The sequence below is a fragment of the Perna viridis genome, chromosome 5 (assembly GCF_037379345.1).
Source record: "Perna viridis isolate PV_CMFRI_1.1 ecotype Kerala chromosome 5, ASM3737934v1, whole genome shotgun sequence".
NCBI classification, from domain to species: domain Eukaryota; kingdom Metazoa; phylum Mollusca; class Bivalvia; order Mytilida; family Mytilidae; genus Perna; species Perna viridis.
This window is the reverse complement of record NC_142449.1, coordinates 2839006-2863393: the sequence shown is the minus strand read 5'-3', so window position 1 is coordinate 2863393 and position 24388 is coordinate 2839006. Positions and strand designations below refer to the sequence as shown.

The 24388-nt window shown below is 31.9% G+C and overlaps 1 protein-coding gene and 1 long non-coding RNA gene across 2 annotated transcripts in view; one reads left to right on the top strand and one right to left on the bottom strand.

Annotated features, from left to right (window-relative positions):
* Positions 1-24388, bottom strand: part of LOC148615610 (cytoplasmic tRNA 2-thiolation protein 2-A-like) — a 36095-nt gene that overhangs the window by 3814 nt on the left and 7893 nt on the right. The window contains exons 3-12 of the mRNA XM_088582002.1: positions 23886-24024; positions 23156-23216; positions 21455-21564; positions 16594-16874; positions 7379-7514; positions 6094-6143; positions 5800-5881; positions 4724-4815; positions 2629-2686; positions 1397-1536 (exon numbers count right to left, since the gene is read on the bottom strand). Coding sequence (XP_088438128.1) covers positions 1397-1536; positions 2629-2686; positions 4724-4815; positions 5800-5881; positions 6094-6143; positions 7379-7514; positions 16594-16874; positions 21455-21564; positions 23156-23216; positions 23886-24024 — 1149 coding nt within the window. The remainder of the gene's footprint in view (positions 1-1396; positions 1537-2628; positions 2687-4723; positions 4816-5799; positions 5882-6093; positions 6144-7378; positions 7515-16593; positions 16875-21454; positions 21565-23155; positions 23217-23885; positions 24025-24388) is intronic.
* LOC148615611 (uncharacterized) lies at positions 10979-18019 on the top strand. The gene is made up of 3 exons (XR_015922019.1): positions 10979-11881; positions 15394-15484; positions 17268-18019. It is a non-coding gene; the product is annotated as an uncharacterized LOC148615611 (long non-coding RNA).

The following is a 24388-nucleotide window of genomic DNA, read 5'->3' as shown; positions in this document are numbered from 1 at the left end:
GTAAGTTCATGTTACCTTTCCAATACAATTCCTTGTAGTTTCAAAGGACAATCCACATCATCAAGAATATATCAAAGTTCAATTCAAAAACAGAATTAAACATTCATAAATAAGATAATGATGTAAAACTCATTATTGTCACTTTTTTACGGGAAAAACAAAAAGCCAATCTTTTGCATTTTTTTTATCTGATTATGAAAATTGCCACAAGTCATTGAAAGAACCCCAGAAGTATTAATTGGGATAATACTAAACAGAAAATACCAAATTAGCTATTTTTTACTGAAACATAAATACTTTAGGGGTTTCGAAATTGAAAAATATGTCAATTTAAGCGATTTTTCAGTTGGGTAGGGACACATTTTTTTTCATTTTACTCCAAAACCAAAAGTGTTACTTCAACTTTCCTGATATCATTGAAATCGCTCACGTGGATAAAGTTTGTCTTTCAAGGGCAATAAATTTAACGAGAAGTGGTCCAACAACTTTGACTCAAGAGACTTTGGTAGGACTTACCATAAGGATCATTTCAGCAATCGAAAGTTTCTTTCTATCTATTATAGTTTTCAAGATATTGGCTGAAAACTATAAAAAAAACCCAAAAAAACATCATTTTCCATTTTTCAAGGGCAATAACTCTTACAAGGAGTCAACTGACAACTTTTATCCCTGAAGACTTATGAAGGCCTTAAAATAAAAATCATTTCAGCAATTGAAAGAGTTTAGCTTAACCTAACAGTTTTGGAGATATATGCAAAAAACTGACCACTATGTTCTATTTATAGTAATGTCAGCCATGTTTTTTGACGGATCAAAAGCATCCACTACAGTTCTATGCAGGATACTCCAAGAAACATTCATACCAAGTTTGGTTTCAATTGGTCAAGTAGTGTCAGAGGAGAAGATTTTTGAAAGAAATAACATTAAAAATAGCAAAAAAAACGTCAAAAAGGGCAATAACTCCAACATGGCCTCATAGATTAAATTGAAAATTTGACCCCAGATAGATCTCATAATGCTGAACACTTTTATCCATGTCAAATTTGGCTAAACCTAACGGTTTTGGAGATATATGCGAAAAACTAATGTCTGACCCCTATGATCTAAATTTAGTAACAGATGCCATATTTTTCGATGGATCAAAAATCCCTACATCAGTTCTATGCAGAATAACCCAAGAAACATTCATACCAAGTTTGGTTCCAATTGGTCAATTGTGCCAGAGGAGAAGAGTTTTGAAAAATTGTTAATGAAGACAATGGACAACGATGATGACGACGGACACCAAGTGATGGCAACAGCTCACCTGGCCAAAGGCCAGGTGAGCTAAAATGTTGCCAAAAATTTACAAATCTGTATATGTTAAAGTACGACAATAAGCCTTTGTCATACTGACCTGCCTTTTGAACTCTTACAGCTTCCATCACCCTCTCCACAACATTCTGATGTGTTATCTCCCTTTTTCTTGGAGATTTCCTGAGAGAATTCAACAGCATGTAAAGCTGAAGCATTACCTGTCATTGTGTCTAAAGGGGCCTAAAGTAAAACATATTTACATTTAAAACTGAAATGTTACTTAAATATTCCATTTCATGATTTGTTTATTACAGGAACAACTGGTTTGGAATTATAGGCAACATCTCAGTAAGTAAATCAAGTATGTTCTCTTTAAGTGTATTTGATTGTAAACAAAATTGATTTTTAGTGTTTAAATGCAAGTAGAATTGACTGCTTGTGGTATTAACAACTGATAAAATTAAGATTAAATAAAAAAGAATTTCCTCTAAATTCCAGTAAAAAGTCAAAATACTGCTTATTTAAGTTATATAAAATAATAAAACATGATTTTCTGTGAGCTAAAATTTTTTCTATTCTGTTTTGTTATCATTTTTAGAAAATTTTAAATTAGTGATTCCCACATGTAGTTAGTCATTTTCACTTCTTTGAATGTATTTCAAACATCACCAATATTTCTCAGTGTTCATGAATTATTATACAAAGTGCAGACATATTGATAGCATTACCATTATATATTCTTCAGGCAAATCATTTCTTTCTATCAAGTAAATTCTCACATCATCCTTAAACTTAAGTAACAGTCTTTCTAAAAATCAAGCAGTGATTCATGCATGTCGAAAACCCACTGAATTCACCTTTATTTTTTATTCAGAATCAGTTACAGACCACATAATCAGACTTTTTCATTTTTCATTTAGGTGCTTCACTTTCGAGATAAAATTTACATAGATTGTACCTAAAATTAGCATTTTGCAAGAGTTATCATTCTTGATTTTGTTAGATTTGGTTGATTTTAGATGTAGATTTAAAAAGCATTGTTTGTCTGGTGGGTTTTTCTTCACCATGATTCACTTTAATATGGGCAGGTATGAACTTATTTTTACTTATGATGAAATCATATGTATTAATAATAGAATCTGACCACATCCTGAAATAAAGTTGGTTAATAAAAGTATAAATGTATGGCCTTTTCCATATTGGCCCTGTAACACGCCCTTGGTATTAATAATGGCCTTGGATGGCTGTAATGGCCATTGTTAATACCTCGGGCATATTACAGGACCAATATGGAAAAGGCCATATATTAATACTACAGTAACAATTACTTACATGACATAAAACACACTGTTTATCATCTATCAGTTCTGTAGTCAGCTTTTCTCCAGTCCTAAAACACACAGGTTACTATAATCTTACACAAAAATAGAAATCATCGAAGACAGCAGACAAAGAAGAAGTCTAACAAAGAAACTAAAAATCCATGAAAATTGGTACCAGTACTCCACAAATATAAGTACTTTCACAGTAGTCAATAAGTCAATGATAATTAAGTAATAAAAAAATATTTGTTTAATTTAAAACTGAAATTTAAGGACTGAGCCAATTTGCATTCCTTTTCCTGTATTAATTTGTAGATAAAGTCACATAAAAATTTAGAGGAAGATAGAAAGGTAAAGGCACACTATTGGTTCCCATCTGGATGCCACTGTCTGTTATACTCAACATCAGTCTGATCTCATTTTTGATTGAACCAGCAATTTCCTAGTAATGATAGGACATACCTCATGATATTACTAACAGCTGACATACCTCATGATATTACATACAATTGATCCATAATGATAGGACATTCCTCATGACACCAGTATTACTAGCAGTCAATCCATAATGATAGGACATACCTAATACATTACAAACTGTTGACATTCCTCATGATATTGTGAACAGTTGACATACCTCATGATATTACTAACAGTCAATCCATAATGATAGGACATACCTCATGATACTGGTATTACTAGCAGTTGATCCATAATGATAGGACATACCTCAAGATATTACTAACAGTTGACATACCTAATGGTATTACCATCAGTTGACATACCTCATGATATTACTCAGTTGACATACCTCATGATATTACTCAGTTGACATACCTCATGATATTTCAAACAGTTGACATACCCCATGATTTTACAAACAGTTGGTCCATAATGACAGGACATCCTTATGATACCAGTATTACTAGCAGTTGATCCACAATTATAAGCAAAGCTCATGATACCAGTTTTACTAGCAGACAATCCATAATGATAGGACAAACCTCATTATATTACTAGCAGTTGATCCATAATGATAGGACATACCTCATTATATTACTAGTTGATCCATAATGATAGGACATACCTCATTATATTACTAGCAGTCGATCCATGATAGGACATACCTCATTATATTACTAGCAGTCGATCCATAATGGTAGGACATACCTCATTATATTACTAGTTGATCCATAATGATAGGACATACCTCATTATATTACTAGTTGATCCATAATAATAGGACATACCTCATTATATTACTAGTTGATCCATAATGATAGGACATACCTCATTATATTACTAGCAGTCGATCCATGATAGGACATACCTCATTATATTACTAGCAGTCGATCCATGATAGGACATAACTCATTATATTACTAGCAGTCGATCCATAATGATAGGACATACCTCATTATATTACTAGCAGTCGATCTATGATAGGACATACCTCATTATATTACTAGCAGTCGATCCATAATGATAGGACATACCTCATTATATTACTAGCAGTCGATCCATGATAGGACATACCTCATTATATTACTAGCAGTCGATCCATAATGATAGGACATACCTCATTATATTACTAGTTGATCCATAATGATAAGACATACCTCATTATATTACTAGTTGATCCATAATGGTAGGACATACCTCATTATATTACTAGTTGATCCATAATGATAGGACATACCTCATTATATTACTAGTTGATCCATAATGATAGGACATACCTCATTATATTACTAGCAGTCAATCCATGATAGGACATACCTCATTATATTACTAGCAGTCGATCCATGATAGGACATACCTCATTATATTACTAGCAGTCGATCCATGATAGGACATACCTCATTATATTACTAGCAGTCGATCCATAATGATAGGACATACCTCATTATGTTACTAGTTGACCCATAATGATAGGACATACCTCATTATATTACTAGTTGATCCATAATGATAGGACATACCTCATTATATTACTAGCAGTCGATCCATAATGATAGGACATACCTCATTATATTACTAGCAGTCGATCCATGATAGGACATACCTCATTATATTACTAGTCGATCCATAATGATAGGACATACCTCATTATATTACTAACAGTCGATTGATATTCAGCCTGTAATCCTGTTACAAAGGCTTCAGTCAGTTGATCTATACTGCTGTTAGCTGGTGCCTGTAAAATATCAAATACTTGTTTTCACCTACTTAGCTTAATATATAAACAGGAAGTAGATACTGGTCAGTAAATTGGAAAAAATAATTTCTGAAAATTTTTTTCAACAGAAAACTACCAAAATAGGGATTACTATAAGCATCTCAATTCTTTAATTTTAGGTATCAGAGCTCACTCCAAAGTCAAGTCAAAAAGTGTTTTATCAGATTATATTTTAGGTGTCAAAGCTAACTCCAGAGTCAAACCAAGAAGAGTTTTATCAGATTATATTTTTTAATACAGGAGGGTTTACAAAGATTTACATTATACATGGTAGAGAAGATTTACTGTTCAATGATAAGTAAAAATGTGTTTAAAGTAAGAATCAGCTGAGAAGAGTCTGACACATTGTATGGCTAGATTCGTCAAACATAATAGTTTTTTAGACTATTTAAAGTATTCTATCACAGTACCCAAATATCTTTGCCACAAAATATTGCCAGTGGCTTCTTCAATGTTCATAGCAAGGATGACCAGATTCCACATGTTTTAGGTTTATAAGTATAAATATGATACTGATAGTATAACAATTAGGTATGGTATTGTTACCTTTGTAGTCGGTGCTGGTATATACATGTGATATAACAATTAGGTATGACATTGATACCTTTGTAGTCGGTGCTGGTATACATGTGATATAACAATTAGGTATGGTATTGTTACCTTTGTAGTCTGTGCTGGTATATACATGTGATATAACAATTAGGTATGACATTGATACCTTTGTAGTCGGTGCTGGTATACATGTGATATGACAATTAGGTATGGTATTGTTACCTTTGTAGTCGGTGCTGGTATACATGTGATATAACAATTAGGTATGGTATTGTTACCTTTGTAGTCGGTGCTGGTATACATGTGATATGACAATTAGGTATGGTATTGTTACCTTTGTAGTCGGTGCTGGTATACATGTGATATGACAATTAGGTATGACATTGTTACCTTTGTAGTCAGTGTTGGTATAAACACTGTCTCTACATCATTCAAAACATTATATAGTGCAACTTCCTTGTAGCTGAAATCCCTGGAATATACAAGAATTTTCAACATGACATGTTAAAGTTACACCAAACTCATTGAAATGAAACAAGAAGTGGTTGTGCCATGGTTATTCATTTTAATGGCAAGTTCATTTAGTCAGCTTTCATGAATTCAAAATATAATTTAACAATTTGGTTGAATAATGAATAACTGAAGTGTCACAAAGTTCAGTGTGATATTATATAAATCTTTTACCTGATTGGACGAACAACCATAATATCATCAAGTCTTTTGTCAGCAAATGCCTGAAATAGATATCAATGTCACGAACAGGTCAAATATTGTAAGTGATTCAAAAATGTTACAGTATAGGATTTAAATAAATGTACAGTCAGTGATAGTGAAATTTCCATATCAATTTATATAAAATGCTTCACACAACAGAACTTGACAGACTGCAGAGAACAGTTGTAGCAAGTATGGACACACTATTCAAACTTGACACAACTTTGAATTTTGATTACAATTAGATATTTGACACAGAATAAGAATTTGAACGACATTGAAGTGGTTACTTTTCAGCCCCTTATTCCTAAATGGTTGAAAATCAACCCCAAACTTCCTGTGGGGACATGACACCTTGTGGTACAATATCAAAGTGATTCATTCCCTCTCACTCAAGTTATCGTCCAAAATTAGAAAAAAAAATATAGAACCCCTGTTTGTAACAAGATCTTTTTTTTAGTAAATCAAATGTGTCTGTAAGACACTAATGATGCTCCCGCTGGCTAGATTTGCCAAATTAAGAACATGTTTATTTTTGTATGAAGACACGATTTGCAGATCCTGACAATTTATGTACTGTTGTTTGATGCCGTAAGTATTTGGTATATTAGGATAAGCACTGCGATGAGAAAAAGAGGATTGATGGACAGATTGACGAACACATAAAAAATGTTAATAACCCAATAACAAATCCCTAACTTTGTTGCTTGGGTACATTTCTGACAAAAATTACAAAGTCCAATTATCACCCAGTACTGTAATATTCTAAAGTCCAACTATCACCCATTTCTGTACTTTTCCACAAAAATCAAGATCCTATACAGACCTCGCACACCATCATCATGTATAGAAACATCCTGAAAAAAATATTTTAGATGTAGTTCAAAAACTACAGGAGGAGATAGCCAGACAATCCATGATCATGTGTAATCCAGACAGATGACATGACGAATAGAAAGACAGGGGTAAATCAATATGCCCTTGACTGTTTGTCGCAGGGGCATAAAAACTTGTTTTCAGTCCCTTTATGATCCCTTATTCTTACTTGGCTCAAGTCACAACCCTAAAAATCAGTCTCTGTCTTTTTTTTCTGGTATGGCACCTTGTAGTAAAAATTATACGAGATCCATTCACTTTAGTTCAAGTTATTATTATGACATAAGGAAAATGCTTGTAGATGATGACAATAACAAAGGCGCCATACCAAGATGAGACCTCAATTATTTTCTGCGGTCGTATAATAAAAAGAACCTACTGTTTCCATGGCAACATGAGCACCTCTTCCCTGTGAGATATCTGATAGCAGACGAACAGACAACCTAGTACTACAGTCACCCATCATAATTTTAGAATGGCAATGTTTTCTGGCTGTGTCTATCAAGATGTTGTACCTATAGAAAAAAATAATACATACTTCATACTATACATCTTCCATCTGTCAATAAACACTGTGTAAACTCAATAATATTAGTTAAATACATTTTGAGTTACAGATTTTACAAAGTAGGTACCCCCAAAAACATAGCTGAACTTCTTGGTGCTGGATTTAGCTTCCTCTGTCAATGTTTTTGGTTTTGAGTACTTGTTGTACACAATTTATTTCTGGATCTCAAACTTCTGATGTATTTGGGTACTTATACTGCCTTCAGACAAATCCAGGTTAGTTAATCCTCAGATGCTTGCTCCCATTATCAAATATGCAGAGAAAATCAACTTCATTTAAGACAAGGTCAGTGTAGTTTCACTTTTGGTCCAAACAGAGGTATTTGATGGTGAAACCTGTGTTTATCTATAGATTTAAAACATGTTTAGTTACTACAGAGCAGTAAATAGTAATATGTCCCATTTTACTTGAAGTACACAAACATTGCAGCATTCTTGTAATGTAGCAACAGATTTCTGCTTACGTCAATAGAAGTGACTTCATAAGGAACAGTACATATGCAACGTCAACATAACTGTATGCCGCACAGCCAAAAGTGCTTATGGTTTATATTATTATTCATATTGTGATTTTGTTTTTATTTTCCAATTATATTTTTTGATGTATGTATAATATTGCTGGGACATGTATTGTTAATTTGATCCTCTATCATACATAATAACATCTAGCTGAGCAGTCCGGTACTACCATGCATCATGTACTTAGTTACAACCCTAGATTAATCCTATGGGGAGAAATGACCCAGCCAGCGAGAAATATATTTTATAGCCTAGCTGACAGAGTGGTCTTGTGCAGGTGGTGTTGCCATAGATGCCACAGTGGTGCAAATTTGAGTCCAGTGGAAGGTACAATAAAAAATTAGCTTTGCAAATTTGAGAGTTCTAACATCTTTGGGAACTTTTCAGACCCTAACATATTTATGTTATCTTCCCTGTATCAATCATAATCTGATGAAGCTGTGAAAGGAATAGAGTCATCATATTCTGAGACACATTATAATATTGATTTGTTGTGACATGTGTCATTAATTTGATCCAGTATCCTACATAATAACACCTAGATGAGCTGTCCCATACTACCATACATTGTGTACTTAGTTCAAACCCTAGATTTATCCCATGAGGAGGAATGACTTGGCCAGCTTAAGCGAATTCTAGTAAAAATGGCACTTTTTAATCCTTTAATAATATAAGAATAAATCCTCTGATATATTAATATTCTTCCTGGTATTTTTTTTAGTTTTTTTTTTATTTTGGATCGATACAAAATCAAAGTCTTTATGCAAGACATTATCATGCATTAATTATGATAAAAAAAATATTTTATAATTCATCTGAATAAATTTCATTTTGTCCTTTCATTTAAGATATTTTGTTCACACATTTTATCATTTTCATTGAATTATTTATAAAAATTATTTATCAAAATTGGAAAATATGTAATGCAATAAAAATACTTTGAGAAATTAAATGAAATACCAAGAAAAAGAAATAATTTGTGAAATTTATCACAAATAGAAACTAGTTTAAAACTACAGAAGTAAATATAACATTTATTACTTTGTAAATAATCTTATAAAACTTTAAATTTTTACTAAAGTAATGTTGATATCAAGACATATCAAGATGGTAACTGAAGTAGTGAAAAAATTTAATTTAATAATTATAATAATACCTGGTGTGTTCCCATTTTGCCTTAGCTGTGAATAACAGTTAAAAATAGGTAAAAAAGTACTAAGGCGAAATGGGAATTTTTATATTTTTATGTTGTAAAAAACAAAACACTAAACAAATGTGGTGTTGTTAGAATGATTAAGGCATAATAATTATGAAATCAATTTTTATAGGGTTTTTTTCTTTTTTAAGACACTAATTTAAAATATCTAAATACTTTTCAAGTTATGATTGGTCTTATTAAAAATTCATTTAAAAAAATACTGAAAATATATGTATATTTTGTTTCATATTTTAGTACACATACAACTTAGGGACTATTAAAAAAAAAAAAAAAGGTCGAAAATGAGATATGATTTTTTTTTAAAAACAAATCTAATGACTGTATATGTATATGATTGAATAGTTACTATCGAAATACTGATTACACATGTACACATATAATTGAGAATTAACTTATACATAAAGACAAAATCACTTTGGAGATTTAAAAGACTTGGACTTTGGAGATGCAGCCCCACCATCTCGAAGCTTCACTGATTGTTATATATGGTCTATGAACCTTCACAATTGTGACCGCTGACCTCAGCCTGATACTGTCTTCTGCTGTTGTTTTTAATTTTGTTCTGCAGGAATCATGCTTTTATTACGATTTTGCTCATTCTTTGTTGTATGTTTCATATGAACATTTTAATTTGCCTCTTCATTGTTTTATGCTTATAAATATTTGGATGTGCTTCTCTGAGTTAAGTTGCTGTCAAAGTTGTCAGTCATATCATATTTATTTTGAATTTTGTTCTTTAATAGTATCCATAAAAAAGGTGGATTAGGGAAGAAACACAAGTTAGTGGACTCTTAAATTTATGGTATTGTGGTATTCAGTATACACATCAATGGAAATCTCCTTTTCACTGGAAACCAAATTTCGTGGTTTGACCTACCCATGAAAACCACGAAAATTGGTACCCCACAAACAATAGTACTTTCACTGTATAGTCTACTTGCCAAGTGGTTTACAGTGCTGGACTTTGTGCATGCTGTGTTGCCATAGATGTCACAGCGGTACGACTTGGAAATCCCTTGGAGGGAACAACCAAAAATTTACTTTGAAAATTTGACAGTTCAAAACATCGTTGGGAATTTTTCAGACCCTTATATAAATAAACACCATGATAGAGATATTCTAATATTGAGTCAACAAATAATTAGATAGGATTTCCATCATAAAAAAGTAGCAGTTTGCAGTTTTTCACCATAAATTCATTAAAATGATATTATCAAACATCACACATTTCCTTGGCAACAGGTTCGCCTCACATTAAATACACCTAAATTTAAGGGGTAATTATAAGCCCTGAATTATAGTGTTCACATTACTAAAGAAATGCACCAGATTTACTAATTCAAGTCGAACCTGGGTAACTGGTAAATATCTACAAGTGAATAGAAACAAATTTGATAAATTTAAATTGCTTTTGTTTTCTAGTCCTAAGTCTGATACTATTGCAAAAATAATTGTTGTAGAACCAGTTAAAACAATACATAAAAACCAAAAATCAAACAAATACTTGTAAGAGTGGAAAACTTGTTGCAGAATATCAGAATGACTGACAAGGGTAAAATTATTTCTTGAAAGTAAATTAGGAAACAAAATCTACTTTTAGTATTTTCTTAAATGGCTACACTAAAGGAATCATGAATATTTCTGGCTTAATTGCCTTTAAAAAAATATTAGATGAAAAACAAAGCAACATTCATTTTCAATCTTATTGTCTTAGCATCAATTTAATCTGTTTAAAGGTTTACCTGGTAACTTGTGTTGTACAGATGATTCTGTTCAATTTGTAATTGAAACTTTATTTGAAGACCAATATATACAGCGGTGGATCAGTGTCTTCAATATGTATATACATACTAAGCAAATTAAAAATAAGGGAAAAAATGTTAATGTGTAATATCCTAATGCTAGCTTATAATACAGGTAAAGGTAAATTTTACTTAATGTAAGTTAATACACATGCACATGCAAGTCAACAATTAACTTTATAACCGATGGTGAGTATTATAACAGTTTGGCTAATGTGAACTTCTTGCATGGTCGCTAAGCCCCTTTTAGGGGGAGGAGTCTGGTATTCCAGGTTGGAAAATTGGTGCAAATCTTCCAGCCCACAGTGGTGTTGACCTCCTGATTACAAGTCCAGGATCTTTACTACTTGGCAACCCTGCCTTGCTGTATCATGCTGAAGAAATTGTCTCAACTTGCTAAAAATGTTTGAAAATAATTATCAACCTTCTCCATATTAAAAGGTGTGCATCTTCAACATGTATATAATAACTGTGCAAAATTTGAATCTTTTAGTTACTGTAACAGAATACACTGCGTAGATACTGTTAACAACATAAAGTAACAAAAACAGGCGAAGTTCAACATACTAAAAATGTGGGAAAATGTAATCAAATTTTTCTCCATGATAAAGAGTGCATATTTTCAATATGTAAATAATCACAGTGCATAGTGAAAAATACTGCTTTAATACTTTCTTAGTTACAGACTAAACAAAGTAGGCACCCCTAAGCATGATGGATGAATAAACATGCAGTCAAGCAGCCTCTAGACCTACTTTCACTATTAGTGATACAGGTAAAAATATACATATTTTTTCATTGCTCATATTTTCAGTGTTTGGTGGGATAGAAATCAAGATTTCATGCAAAATATGTGTTTTTTCCATTTTTTTTAGGGAAGACAACATCCCCTCAGCCCCTCTGAATCCCCTACTTTTAAAAAATCTTTTTTTTTTTTTTGGTTGAATCACAAAGAAACCTCGGGTCAAACTTATCAAAAATTATTGTTATATACATCTCACGCATTTCAGAAGTATAACGTGTGTAGACCAATTAGACCCAATGCGAACAACAGTATTGTATCTAACCATAGTGTCATTACTCTTCCGCATAGTAAGAAAGAGGAAAAGTTACATGCACAGGCCATTTCATACTACCATTTGTTCGTGTTATTACTCTGGTTCCGGACTAAATGGAACCAGTACAAAAAAATATTAATTTATTAGGTGAGCGATTCAGGACTCTTGTCCTAAGTTATGAAGTTCACATGGTCCGAGTGTATACCCAATTGAAGATCTACTTTCATATTCCTTTGGTATTTTATTAGGTCAAAGAATGTAAATATTAATATATTTATTCTAAATATACAGTAAGAAATTATTTTTTGGAGCATAAATAAAATAGTTGTTACCCTCAATGCAAAATCTTTGACATCAAAAATACAAAAATTAATTTAAACGTGGAAATATTATTTTATAAAGGGAGGTAATTCATTTCATCTAATATTGCGATAAAATTTTACTAGATTGACAATTTTGGTTTATATGTATATATTTTATTGAAAAATGACTTTCTAATATTAAAAATGCATTTTTAATATTAGAAATTGAATTTCTTATATTAAAATTTAAATTTTTAATATCAGAAAATGAATTTCTAATATAAAAAACTGAACGATAGTACCGTATATACTCACGATCAAGTCAGATTTTTGGGAGTAAATTTAGAGTTGCTAAGAGGGGTTCTGACTTATAAGCAAGCTCTTGGTCGTGGGTTAAAAATTCTAGTCGGAGTAAGTGGGAGAACCAAGGTATTGACACGAAAATGACACCTACCTTTAACAGTCAAAGTCCATTTGGTGATCTTGAACATATTTAGACATTTATTTATATATCCGAGACTGTCCGAAAATAATTTGTTTGGATTATTGATAAATAAGCTCTCAGGATTGAAAGATAAATTAGGAAATTACAAGTTATATTAATTTAAGGTGCCCAATTGTTGTTGTCTTCCATTTTGAAGTACTTCCACAATTTAAGACACTGGAATTCTGTTCTTTAATTGGGATGGCTCCAAGTGAAACAATTGCCTGACAGACAACAGCATTGCTGGAAAACACCCACTACTGAAAAAAAGTATGAATACAGGCAGACAGACAATGAACCTATAAAGAGCTTGACCCTAGCCATAAGTTATATTCCTGTCTGTATTAATATATATATAGCCTATCTGGCAGAGTGGTCTAGGGCGCTGGACTTAATGCAGGCGGTGTTGCCATAGATGTCACAGTGGTACAAGTTCGAGTCCTGTGGAGGGAACGACCAAAAATTTGACAGTTCTAACATCGTTGGAAATTTTTCAGACCTTTCTATAAGTTTACATTATCTCCAGTGTATCAATTTGATCCAATGGAGCCGTGTAGCGAATAGTCATCACATTCTGAGACGTTTGTATAATATTGATTAGTTGTGACATGCATCATTAATTTGATCCCCTATCCTACATAATAACATCTAAATGAACTGTCCCGTACTACCATATATCGTGTACTAAGTTACAGCCCAGATTAATCCTACGAGGAGGAATGACCCGGCCAGCGAAAGCTATATTTTATACATAGCCTAGCTGGTCGAGTGGTCTAGGGCGCTGGACTTTGTGCAGGCGGTGTTGCCATAGATGTCACAGCGGTATGAGTTCGAGTCCCGCAGAGGGAACAACCAAAAAATTGTGCAAATTTGACAGTTCTAACATCTTTCTATACCTTTCTATACATTTACATATATTCCCTGTATCAATTTGATCCAATGGAGCAGTGTAGCGAATAGAGTCGTCACATTCTGAGACATATATATATATATATATATATATAAAGGTCTTAGAGTCATCACATTCTGCGACATTTATATATATATATATATATATTTATATTTATTCTAGCGGAAATCAAAAGAATGTAATCCAGGGACAAGACCAGACATAGAAAACAGATATACACAACAAAGAACATAACATAACCAAAATAATATATACAAAGTAAATGAGCAACATGGAATTCAGTAAAAACTGGGAGCATAGACTATGTGCACCGGTAAGGTAAGCGTCCTCTGCATTATTAAAAAATACAAATACATATATCTATTTGTTCAAACACATTTACAATAAATGGTTATGGCACAACACACAAATCCAAACATACAAAAAATGACAGTTTTAATAATAACCATATAGAAAAAACTGGACAGACTTGCCTTTAACTAATACTTTATTTAACTGATAATGCTAAACATCTATTTATTCAATTAAGGCTTTTAGAATAATCAAACAGTTACTGTTTAATATTTGTGAAGTATTGAATGAAGTGCAGATACAGTCACTTTTGGGGATATTTTGGTAGCGTCCCCTCTAAAATGTGAGAGAGTGAGAACTAATCCTAAATTTACAAATTGTGGATCTGTCAGATTTAAATTTGCATACATTGACGTAAGCAGGTCTACGATTTGTATAAACTTTTAAAAGCAGAGTTTATTATTTTCTCTTAAGCAGCTATATTGATTTTGAATAGCTTGATCGAGTACTCCATGTTCTATATTTAATATATTTCTTTTAATATCATGGGTATTTAATATGAGGAAGCTAAATCCCAATTCATTAATCCGTTTCCGGATTGTTGAGGCCCATTTGTTATTTTGGATGATATCATTATTATATATCTTATAAACAAATGTGTTTTTTTGAATACATATGTGTTTCCAAAATTTGATCACCTGTATAATTACTTTTGTTTTTAAAGGGCATCTATTAAGTTTTGCAAGGCATTTAGTGTTTGTTGCTTTGAGTTTGATATGTACTCCTAAAAATTTTTTGATAAACTTTATGTGTAAATGTTCAAATGGGTCTGTGTCTTTAAAGTTACAATTAATTCCCCATACTTCACATCCACAAATAATAATAGGGTTAATTAAAGTATCAGAGAGAACAAGGATTATCAAATCCTATTGATAATAAATTTAATTAGATGAAATAAATTACCTCCCTTTACAAAATAATATTTCCCCGATCAAATTTTTAATTGCACTCTGATGTCAAAGATTTTGCATTTAAGATAACAACTATTTTATTCATGCCCAAAAAATAAGTTTTTATGGTAAATTTAAAATAAATATATTTATATTTGCATTATTTGTCCTAATGAAGCACCTAAGGAATATGAAGGTTGATCTTCAATTGGGTATATTCTCAGACCTTGGAAATTTCATAACTTAGGACAAGAGTCCTGAATCGCTCACCTAATTAATTACTATTCTTTAGACTGGTTCCAGGAAATCCGAACCAGGATTCCAAAAACAACCTGAGGTGTAAAAGGATTATCTATTACAGAACTGATGGCAGTGCGACTATGGTTAGATATAATACAATTAATTGCATTTAAATAAAATTGGATATTAATATCATTTAAATGGTGATGTTGAACAAATTTGACATTGACATACTATATGGCCCGAAAATCTTTTATGTTTTATATTTGATAAAAAAAATAGAAAGTTTTTACTTGTACTTTGAGCAAAGTTGCTCTGACACTTCCTAACTTCTATCATTAATATTTAGATTTTCTCACAGTAATATGTTATATTTAAATATATTTTAAGTGTCATATATAAATATAATATTTTTAAAAAAAATTATGAACAAAAATATGTGCATATATATTTACTCTGCATATTTTTTGTAATGGAAGCTAACAGCAGCAGTCATTTGTAATGAGGCCCACCACAGGAAAATGAAAAGTCATGAATACGGCTAAAGCCATATACATTGCAGGATGTACCCAGCTTATTACCCAATCAGAATTCCTACATATATGTAAATTTGTATATTCATTATTTTAAGACTGAAGCACAAAATTATTTCAATATGAACACATTATGTAAGTTTGGACTTGGTGTGATTATGATTAATCATTCACTTTAAATAATTAAAAAAAATATCTGATTGTTCAATACCTTAAATTTTATAAATATCAGTAGAGTACTGAACTATAACACAATCGGTTATTCTACACTAACATATCAATAATCAGCTAAACATATGCTTGAAAATATGTCTGGAAATTATGTTATAAGTTCTATTAGGGGTGGATCCACACACTTTGAAAATAAAGAGTGCCAGCCAGGGTTCCTCAGTAATGGGGGTTGCAGGGACATTCTTTGGCAATTTTACACATGAAAATGACAAATTTTACAATAAATAGGAATGGATGCCAATCCCCGCACCCTCCTCTGGCTCAACCACTGTCTTTATACATCAGGGAAGGAGACAGAAACTTCAACTTGTAACCCACTAAATTAATACATTCATATAAGGCAACTTAATTATTTGAATGGATTAAGCTACAGATTATTGGAGGAATCCAGTCTATTATTTGCCCATTTGGATATGAAATTAACAAACAAAATCTAATATGGAGGGTTGAGGAACTTCTCCTGTTTTTACAGATTTCACTAACATTACCTTAATGATCTAATCAAATCCTCCCTAGCTGTTACTGACTTCATGGACTTTAACAGCTCCTTTAACATGATCTCTGACTCATCATAATGTATGTATTTTTGTTTGAAGTCACTGTCAATAGAGAAGCCATTGGCTTTTGTCTTTTCACTAGAGGTTTGGTTAACAGGGCCTATTTCCTCACTTTGACCTTCACTTTGACTATCAAGGTCAAAGTTTGGAAGGGTTGTACTGGCCACTGAGTCTTTACAACTGGTGTCTGAGATAAATGATGAATCCATTGCCTGTAAAAATAAATCAACATCAATCTTAATATGAGTGTTCAAATGTATAGCTCCTTTGGAAGCATGTAAAATTGTAGGACAATAAATATAAGCAGAGAAATATTCATGTAGTAACACAAATTGCCATGCAGTAGGCCATTCAAATTCCAAATGCCATGTATATATAGAAATATGAAGTGATTGGGGTTAGAGGGGGCCATGTGTCTTTTATCACATTCTTTCTGAAAAATCCTATTAAAATAAGATTTTTTTACAAACAATGTTCAAGAATGACCCATTGAAATTCTTAAGATCATTCAAAATGGCCCATTCTCAAATTTTTAATTAAATCACTGAATATGGTTTGAACAATTCACAATGCATAGCATATGATTTTATTATCTACTTTTTTAGGTGAAGTAATGGACCAGTTTGATACAGACACAGGAAGTTGTGGTAAAATTTTTCTCAAAATGGAAATTTCAAGCTGCTGTGATGAGTAGTTGCTGAGAAAACTATGGTGGAAAAAAGTGTTACAGAAACAGGGAAACACAGACACACAGCAAAGTAGACACAAGGAAACATGGACAAGAGTAACACAGTATACCTTCAGTACTTTAATGAGTACTATGCTCCATACCACTGATATGCTGTGGGAACTCCCTTGCCATGATTATATATTAAAATCAGAGCTAGGTCTATGTACATTTAATATTTTCATAAATAAAATAAATAGACGACTCATCTAGTTGTCAAACCCTAAACATAAAGGCAAATATGGAGACTATGGACACTATACATCAGCTTAAAAACTCTTTCAAATTTCAATTTTGATTCAACAAAATACTCAACATAGCATAGTTTTCTGACTGAACGAATGTGAAAATAAACTTTTCAGTACAAGAATGTTTTTCTTACCTCCCCCCTCAATCCCCCCGAAAAAAAATTAATAAAAAACAATTTGTTTAGTTATAGTCCAAAAACTAGCAATTGCCCCATTTTTGGATGCAAGTCGTTCCGGCCCCAAACCTGTCCGGCCCAAAGTCGTTCCGGCCCCAGTTTTTTATTGTATATACATGTATCATTTGGAAACAGGATGGTTTTGATCATGACCACCAATACTGAAAGAACTGAATACAACAACAAAAAAGTCGTTCCGGCCCCAGTTGTTTTATTGATATGTATCATTTGGAAACAAAGTCGATGTTGAACGATCATGAAAGAACTGAATACAACAACAGAAAAGTCGTTCCGGCCCCAGTTTTTTTATTGATATGTATCATGTGGAAACAAGACGATGTTGAATGATCATGAAAGAACTGAATACAACAACAGAAAAGTCGTTCCGGCCCCAGTTTTTTTTTTATTGATATGTATCATTTGGAAACAAGATGATGTTGAATTATCATGAAAGAACTGAATACAACAACAGAAAAACTTACACCAAGGAAAACTTAAAGCCTTTGAATATGAACCCATACTTGGCATATAAAGTTGCGTTCTCCCCAGTTGCAGTACTCTGCTAGTGTAATACCTGTGCCACATTTTCGATGTTGCCATCTGGAACAAGAGTCACACGACAAGGCATGCTGTCTTGGTCTTACTTCTGTCGTACAAACTACACAAGGATATATCATGAATAACGTTTTTTTCAAATAATGAAGAACTAAGATTCGGTTGTTATTAATATAGACCTGACATGTCAGTTGTTTTTTTTTCTCAGCTTGGGCATATGTTTTTATAAAAAACTAATTGTAAAAACAAGTGAAATTTACCATCAAAGACATAATCCAATCAAAATGTATCATCAAAAACTATTACCGCCAATCAATTAAATCATCAAAAATTATTACCGCCAATCAATTTTTGATACATTCTTTAATCATCAATTTATTAATTAAATCATTTATAATTAGCAGTGCATAAGTAACTAATTAATCACTACATCTGATTACTCTCTTAATCTTTATTAATGCTCTTAATTAATATGGTTCTTGACGGAAACATTATGAATACACATTTGTTGACTAATCTTTATAAAAAATATGCGACTTCGGTAAAATCTCAAATAATTTATCTAAATTCATTGACTAATTGGTAAAATTAAATATTTTTATTTTGGGGACGGAACGACTTTTAAAATGAGGCCAGATCGACTTAGGGCCGGAACGACTTAGGCCGGAATGACTTGGGGACGGAACTACTGGAAAACCCATTTTTTGTATGATAAAAAAGTCCAATAACTCACAAATGTAAAAATCCAAAATGTATGAAAATCAAAAGGGAGCATACATAATTAGAAATTAACAGGTAAACTAAGTTTGATAAACTACGTTATGGTGCAAATATGGGAAATCACCTTTTTTTATGAATAAATTCCCAATATTAGAAATTAGAATATGTTAATTCATAACAATTGAAAAGTGAGCTTACACCAATAGAAAATTTTTTTTTCTAGAAAAGCAGATGACGCTTACGCTACCGGTGCACCTGGTCCATGCTCCAAGTTTTTAGTGGAGTCCAAGTTGCTCATTTGCTTTTGTTACTTTGTATGTATGATTTTAGTTACTTTATGTTCTTTGTTGTGTATGTCTGTTTTCCATGTCTAGTCTTTGTCCCTGGATTACATTCTTTTGATAACCTCTATAACCTTGGTTCCCTTGATTACTCTTCTGAAGTTTCATGAAAATGGGTGCAACCACCATAAGATATAGTCTGAAAACTGTGAAATTCCCCATATTTATGAATTAAGATAATATCAAAGTGCTGATAGCACCGGCGGTTTTTGATTCTTGTGAAAATCGTAGCATGAACAAAATTTCAAAGATTATATGATTATATGATCATACTTTGCATTTTAAATACTATAAAGAACTGTCCTTTTTTTTACGCCTGTTGCATTTTAACTAGTCCTTATGTTTTTAATGAATTTATATGATCAACTAGATATACTGTGAATACCCTTCCCCCCCAAAAAAAAATGTAAATAAAAAATGCACAAAAAATTTGACACTATCAAGGCTACCTCAATTTTAACTAAGTTGTTTTTTCACCCATACATTTCTATTTTGTTTAAAACACACTTTTCTGACATGGTTACCAAGTACCTTTTATATTTATTAGTCAATCATCATAACAAATGGTATGTTTTAACGATTTTTCAACGAATAAAATTTCCTTGGCCGTTTCCAGCTTTTTTAAATAGTAAAACTTCATTACACGGTAACGTAAAATCTGACATTTATACAAATGAGAAGGGAGCTTAGTTCAATTGATATGAACAATTCACCAAAGTTTCATAAAAGTTAGTGAAAGTGTTTTTGAATAATTGTGCAAAAAAATTGAAAATCTCTCTTTTTTTAAGTATAAAAATTCATAACACAGGAAACAAAAAATCTGAAATTTATAAAAATTGAAAGGGAGCTTATGTCAATAGATATGAACAATTCACCAAAGTTTCATGAAAGTTGGTGAAAGTGTTTTTGAGTTATTGTCCAAAAACTTTAAAATCTCCCTTTTTTAAGGAAAAAAATTCATAACACAGAAATGAAAAAATCTGAAATTTATAAAAATCGAAAGGGAGCTTACGTCAATTGATGTGAATAATTCACCAAACTTTCATTAAAGTTGGTGAAAGCCTTTTTGAGTTATTGGCCACAAAACTTGAAAATCCCCCTTTTGTTAAGTAAAAAAATTCATAACACGGAAACGAAAAATCTTTAATTTATCATTAATGTTGGTGAAAGCGTTTTTGAATTAATACGAGTGTGGATGATGGACAGACGGACAACGGTATACCATAATACATCCCGTCTCTGACGAGCGTATAAAAACACAAAAATCATCCCTGTTATTGTAAATTTCAGTATTTAATTTACCATTATCCATATGAACACTAAGATCAAGGGATGGACATTCTTTGTTATCAATATTTGTTTTATTCAAAGACAGTTCTGCAGGACATATATCTTTCATATAAATATTGAGGTCATTTTCCTTAAAATTTGTTTGGAAGGGTCTTCATATACTCTAGTCTTCAAATTTGATGATTTTGTGACCTAAAAGTTCCAGGTTGACCTTTCATATTAGACTGCTTAAAATATGAAAAATTTTGGCATGTTTACTAAAAACTGCTGCAGACGGCACTATTTGCTAGTTTTTCTTAAATGTGGTAAATTAATTCTTGTATGAGATGGAATTTACACTTATCTAATGTAGCGATTGATTCTTGTATGAGATGAAATTCGACTGATCTAATGTAAAAACTTCAAAATTTTTCTTACCAGTAAAGGAAAGTTTACCTTGGACCTCATATTGTCATTGATGACTACAATCGATGTGTACGACATCAATATTTCAATAGAACATGAAATAAGCTTTTCATCAATATATAATTTAGCTGTATTATATTCAAGTGCATTAAATTATCAAAAATCAATAGCCTGCTATCTTACTAAAACACCTACAGACAACACAAATGACATGTACCACAGAAGTACCAGAAGACAACAATACAAAACTTCCAAATGTTTGTGTAAAATTGAGGAAGTTTTTATACATATATTATCTACATTTCAACAAAATGCATAGATATATCTTACCTCTTCAAGTGACCTGATATGACATGGAAACCCTGTCTTTCCCATGACCTGTAGTATACTCTGACAAGAAACCAATCTCTCTTCTGCTGACATACCAACAGCAGCTCCCTCTATCATATAAGAATACATGTATGAATAATGTTATAAAAACTAAGTCTAAGATATCTACATAATAGCAGATAATTAATGAACTTAACCTATATAACACACAGTCTCTGTGGCATTTTAGTACCCTTAATTTACCTCATAACTACAAAAATAATAAATCCTAAAAATATTGCAGAGATGATATTACTTAGTTTTCAAGTGGTTACTTTTTTCCTCAAGGCCTACAAGAAAGAGGATCTTTCTTGACAAGGCATATAGGGAACAAATGATTTTTTAGAAAGGCCTACAGACAAGGGATGTTTTTTTCACTAAACCTTCTTAAGGTCTACATGGCAGGGATGCTTTCACTACAAGGCCTAATAGGGTAGGGTTCCATCTTTAAAAGGGGTAAGGGGACAGAGTGCTTTCTTCACAGTGCCTACTCAGAAAGGATATTTTTGAAAAATTAGACAAAAATATAATTATAATAATAATAATAATAAAATCTTTAATTCAAGAGGGTTACACAGTTAGTTTACAAGCTAATCTTCCCTGAAGCCCTTACACACAAAACTAGTACTACTAAAAAAAAACACACACACACAAACAAAAACGTATTTGATAATATCAAAGCACTTTGAAATAATACAGTATAGAAAATTATAAACAGTGTAAACAGCAACAATTTTCTCTTTTATTATACTCTATTCAGAAGTCTTAAGGTACTTCTTTATACTGATTTTGAATGAGTTATCAGTGGCTTGATAACGTAAATGTTTGGGTAACTTATTCCACAAGACAGACCCAGAATATATGAATGAATCTCTGAAAAGTTCAGTTTTAATTTTTGGGATTGTCAAATTTCCTTGTTCAGCATTTCTTAGTGAATAAGGTTTGCTTCTTGAAACATAGTTAAACTTTTCTGATATGTAACTTGGTGCTTCCACATTGAAAGATTTATAGATGAACAGGTATTTGTGATATTTAATCCTTGTTTCTACTTTCATGATCCCTAATTGTTTGAGCAAGGGTTCTGATGGAGAAAAAGGTTCAGCATCTAGAATGAGGCGGACACCCGTTTTTGGAGTTTAAGAATTTTGTCTAATCCTTCAGAGCCACAGCCACTCCATACAATACAACAGTAGTCAATAAGTGGACGAATGTACCCACTGTAGAAAGTTTTACGCCTTTCAATGTTCAGATATTTCTTAATCTTTGCTAGGAGACACAAATATTAAATTATGAAATATTATGAAATATTAGAGCATATATGATCAACATGACATTTCCAGCTTAGAGTATCATCAATTTTTACACCAAGTAGTTTTCACATGATGAAAATTTTAAAGTTATTAACTATTAAGGAGGGTATATCAACATTTGACAGTTTTTGTCTTGTTCCAATAATCATGAACTTTGTTTTGTCAGCATTGATAAACATAGTCATTTCTACACCAGTTTTCAACTTTTCTTAGATCATCTTGCACATCCTGTTGTAACAAATTAATATTTTTCCCAGATTTGTGTAAGGCTGTATCATCAGTATACATATCAACACTAGTATTATGCATGTCAGAATAGAATTTTGAGCTTTTAGTAATAAATAATACATACCATCAATGAAAAGTAGACTTGGCTTAAATCTCAACTTTTTATGTGCCCTCTCACTAAGTCCCTAAGAATGAAAAATACATGTATATTTGATTAATAAATCATTTCTGATGTTTTTTTCTTGAAGTTATCCATTCACTTAAGTACACATTTTTTAAATCTATCAACCACTAAGATGGTTTAAAATAATAGTAAAGAACTTGTAAAACACAGTAAATAGCCTAAGGTAAGATCATATTTGTTTGTTGCCTCTCCAGGAAAGTAAGGTGTTATTAAAGAAAGATTTCCAACAACTTCAATTTAGGTTTACTTAATCATAAATTCTGCTCAACATACATGTAATTTCTTGTTAGGAATTATTTAAAAAATTTCAAGTAAACAAGAAGTTTTCCTATCTCTATATTACTGAAAGCCATGGTTTATAATAGGAAAGACCACATATATCAGTATCATCCTACTTAGTAAGTACCGGTATAACAAGAATATGTATGGTGTATATGTCAGACAACAACCTCACATGGATGAAAATGTCAGCCCAAGGCTATCCATATGGGTCTTCAATGAGCGATAAGGAAACCCTCATACCACATGGCAGGCTGCAGCTGCCCCAAAAATAGCACTATACACAGGTACAGCAAAACAGTTGCCCCTTTATACTCAAATAACATAAAAAAATAAACTAGAGGTAAAAACGAAACAAGACATTCAGAGACATAACATGTTTTATACCCACATCTTTAATGAGCTGCAGCAGACAACTGGATGCCTGTCCACCAGAATAAGCTACCAGAACTGTTTCTCCATCTCGTATCAGCTTGGACTTCCCAATGGCTGCTCTGAACTTGTGTGTACTGTATACCATAAAACATTCTCTAAAATATACAACAGACATCAGAATGTTAGATTCATATACTTTATTTGGATAAAGAATCAGGAAGCTTCAAAATGAGAGCATGAATAACCTAACTTTGAACAGAAATCATAAAAAAACATAATTAATGCTGAAAACTTAATATATTCATGCTTTCTTACCTAAAGGAAACAAACTTTTCAACTAAATCATTTCCATTGAAATTTTCATAATCCATTCCATAACATGGGACCAAACATCAATTAAACTCCTATATCATTGACACACAATGAAATAAACTTCATATTGTAGTATCCATGTTAAATGTTCGTTTATTCATGGACATATAATAGCCATTCATTACATTGTTTACTTATACCAGTCAT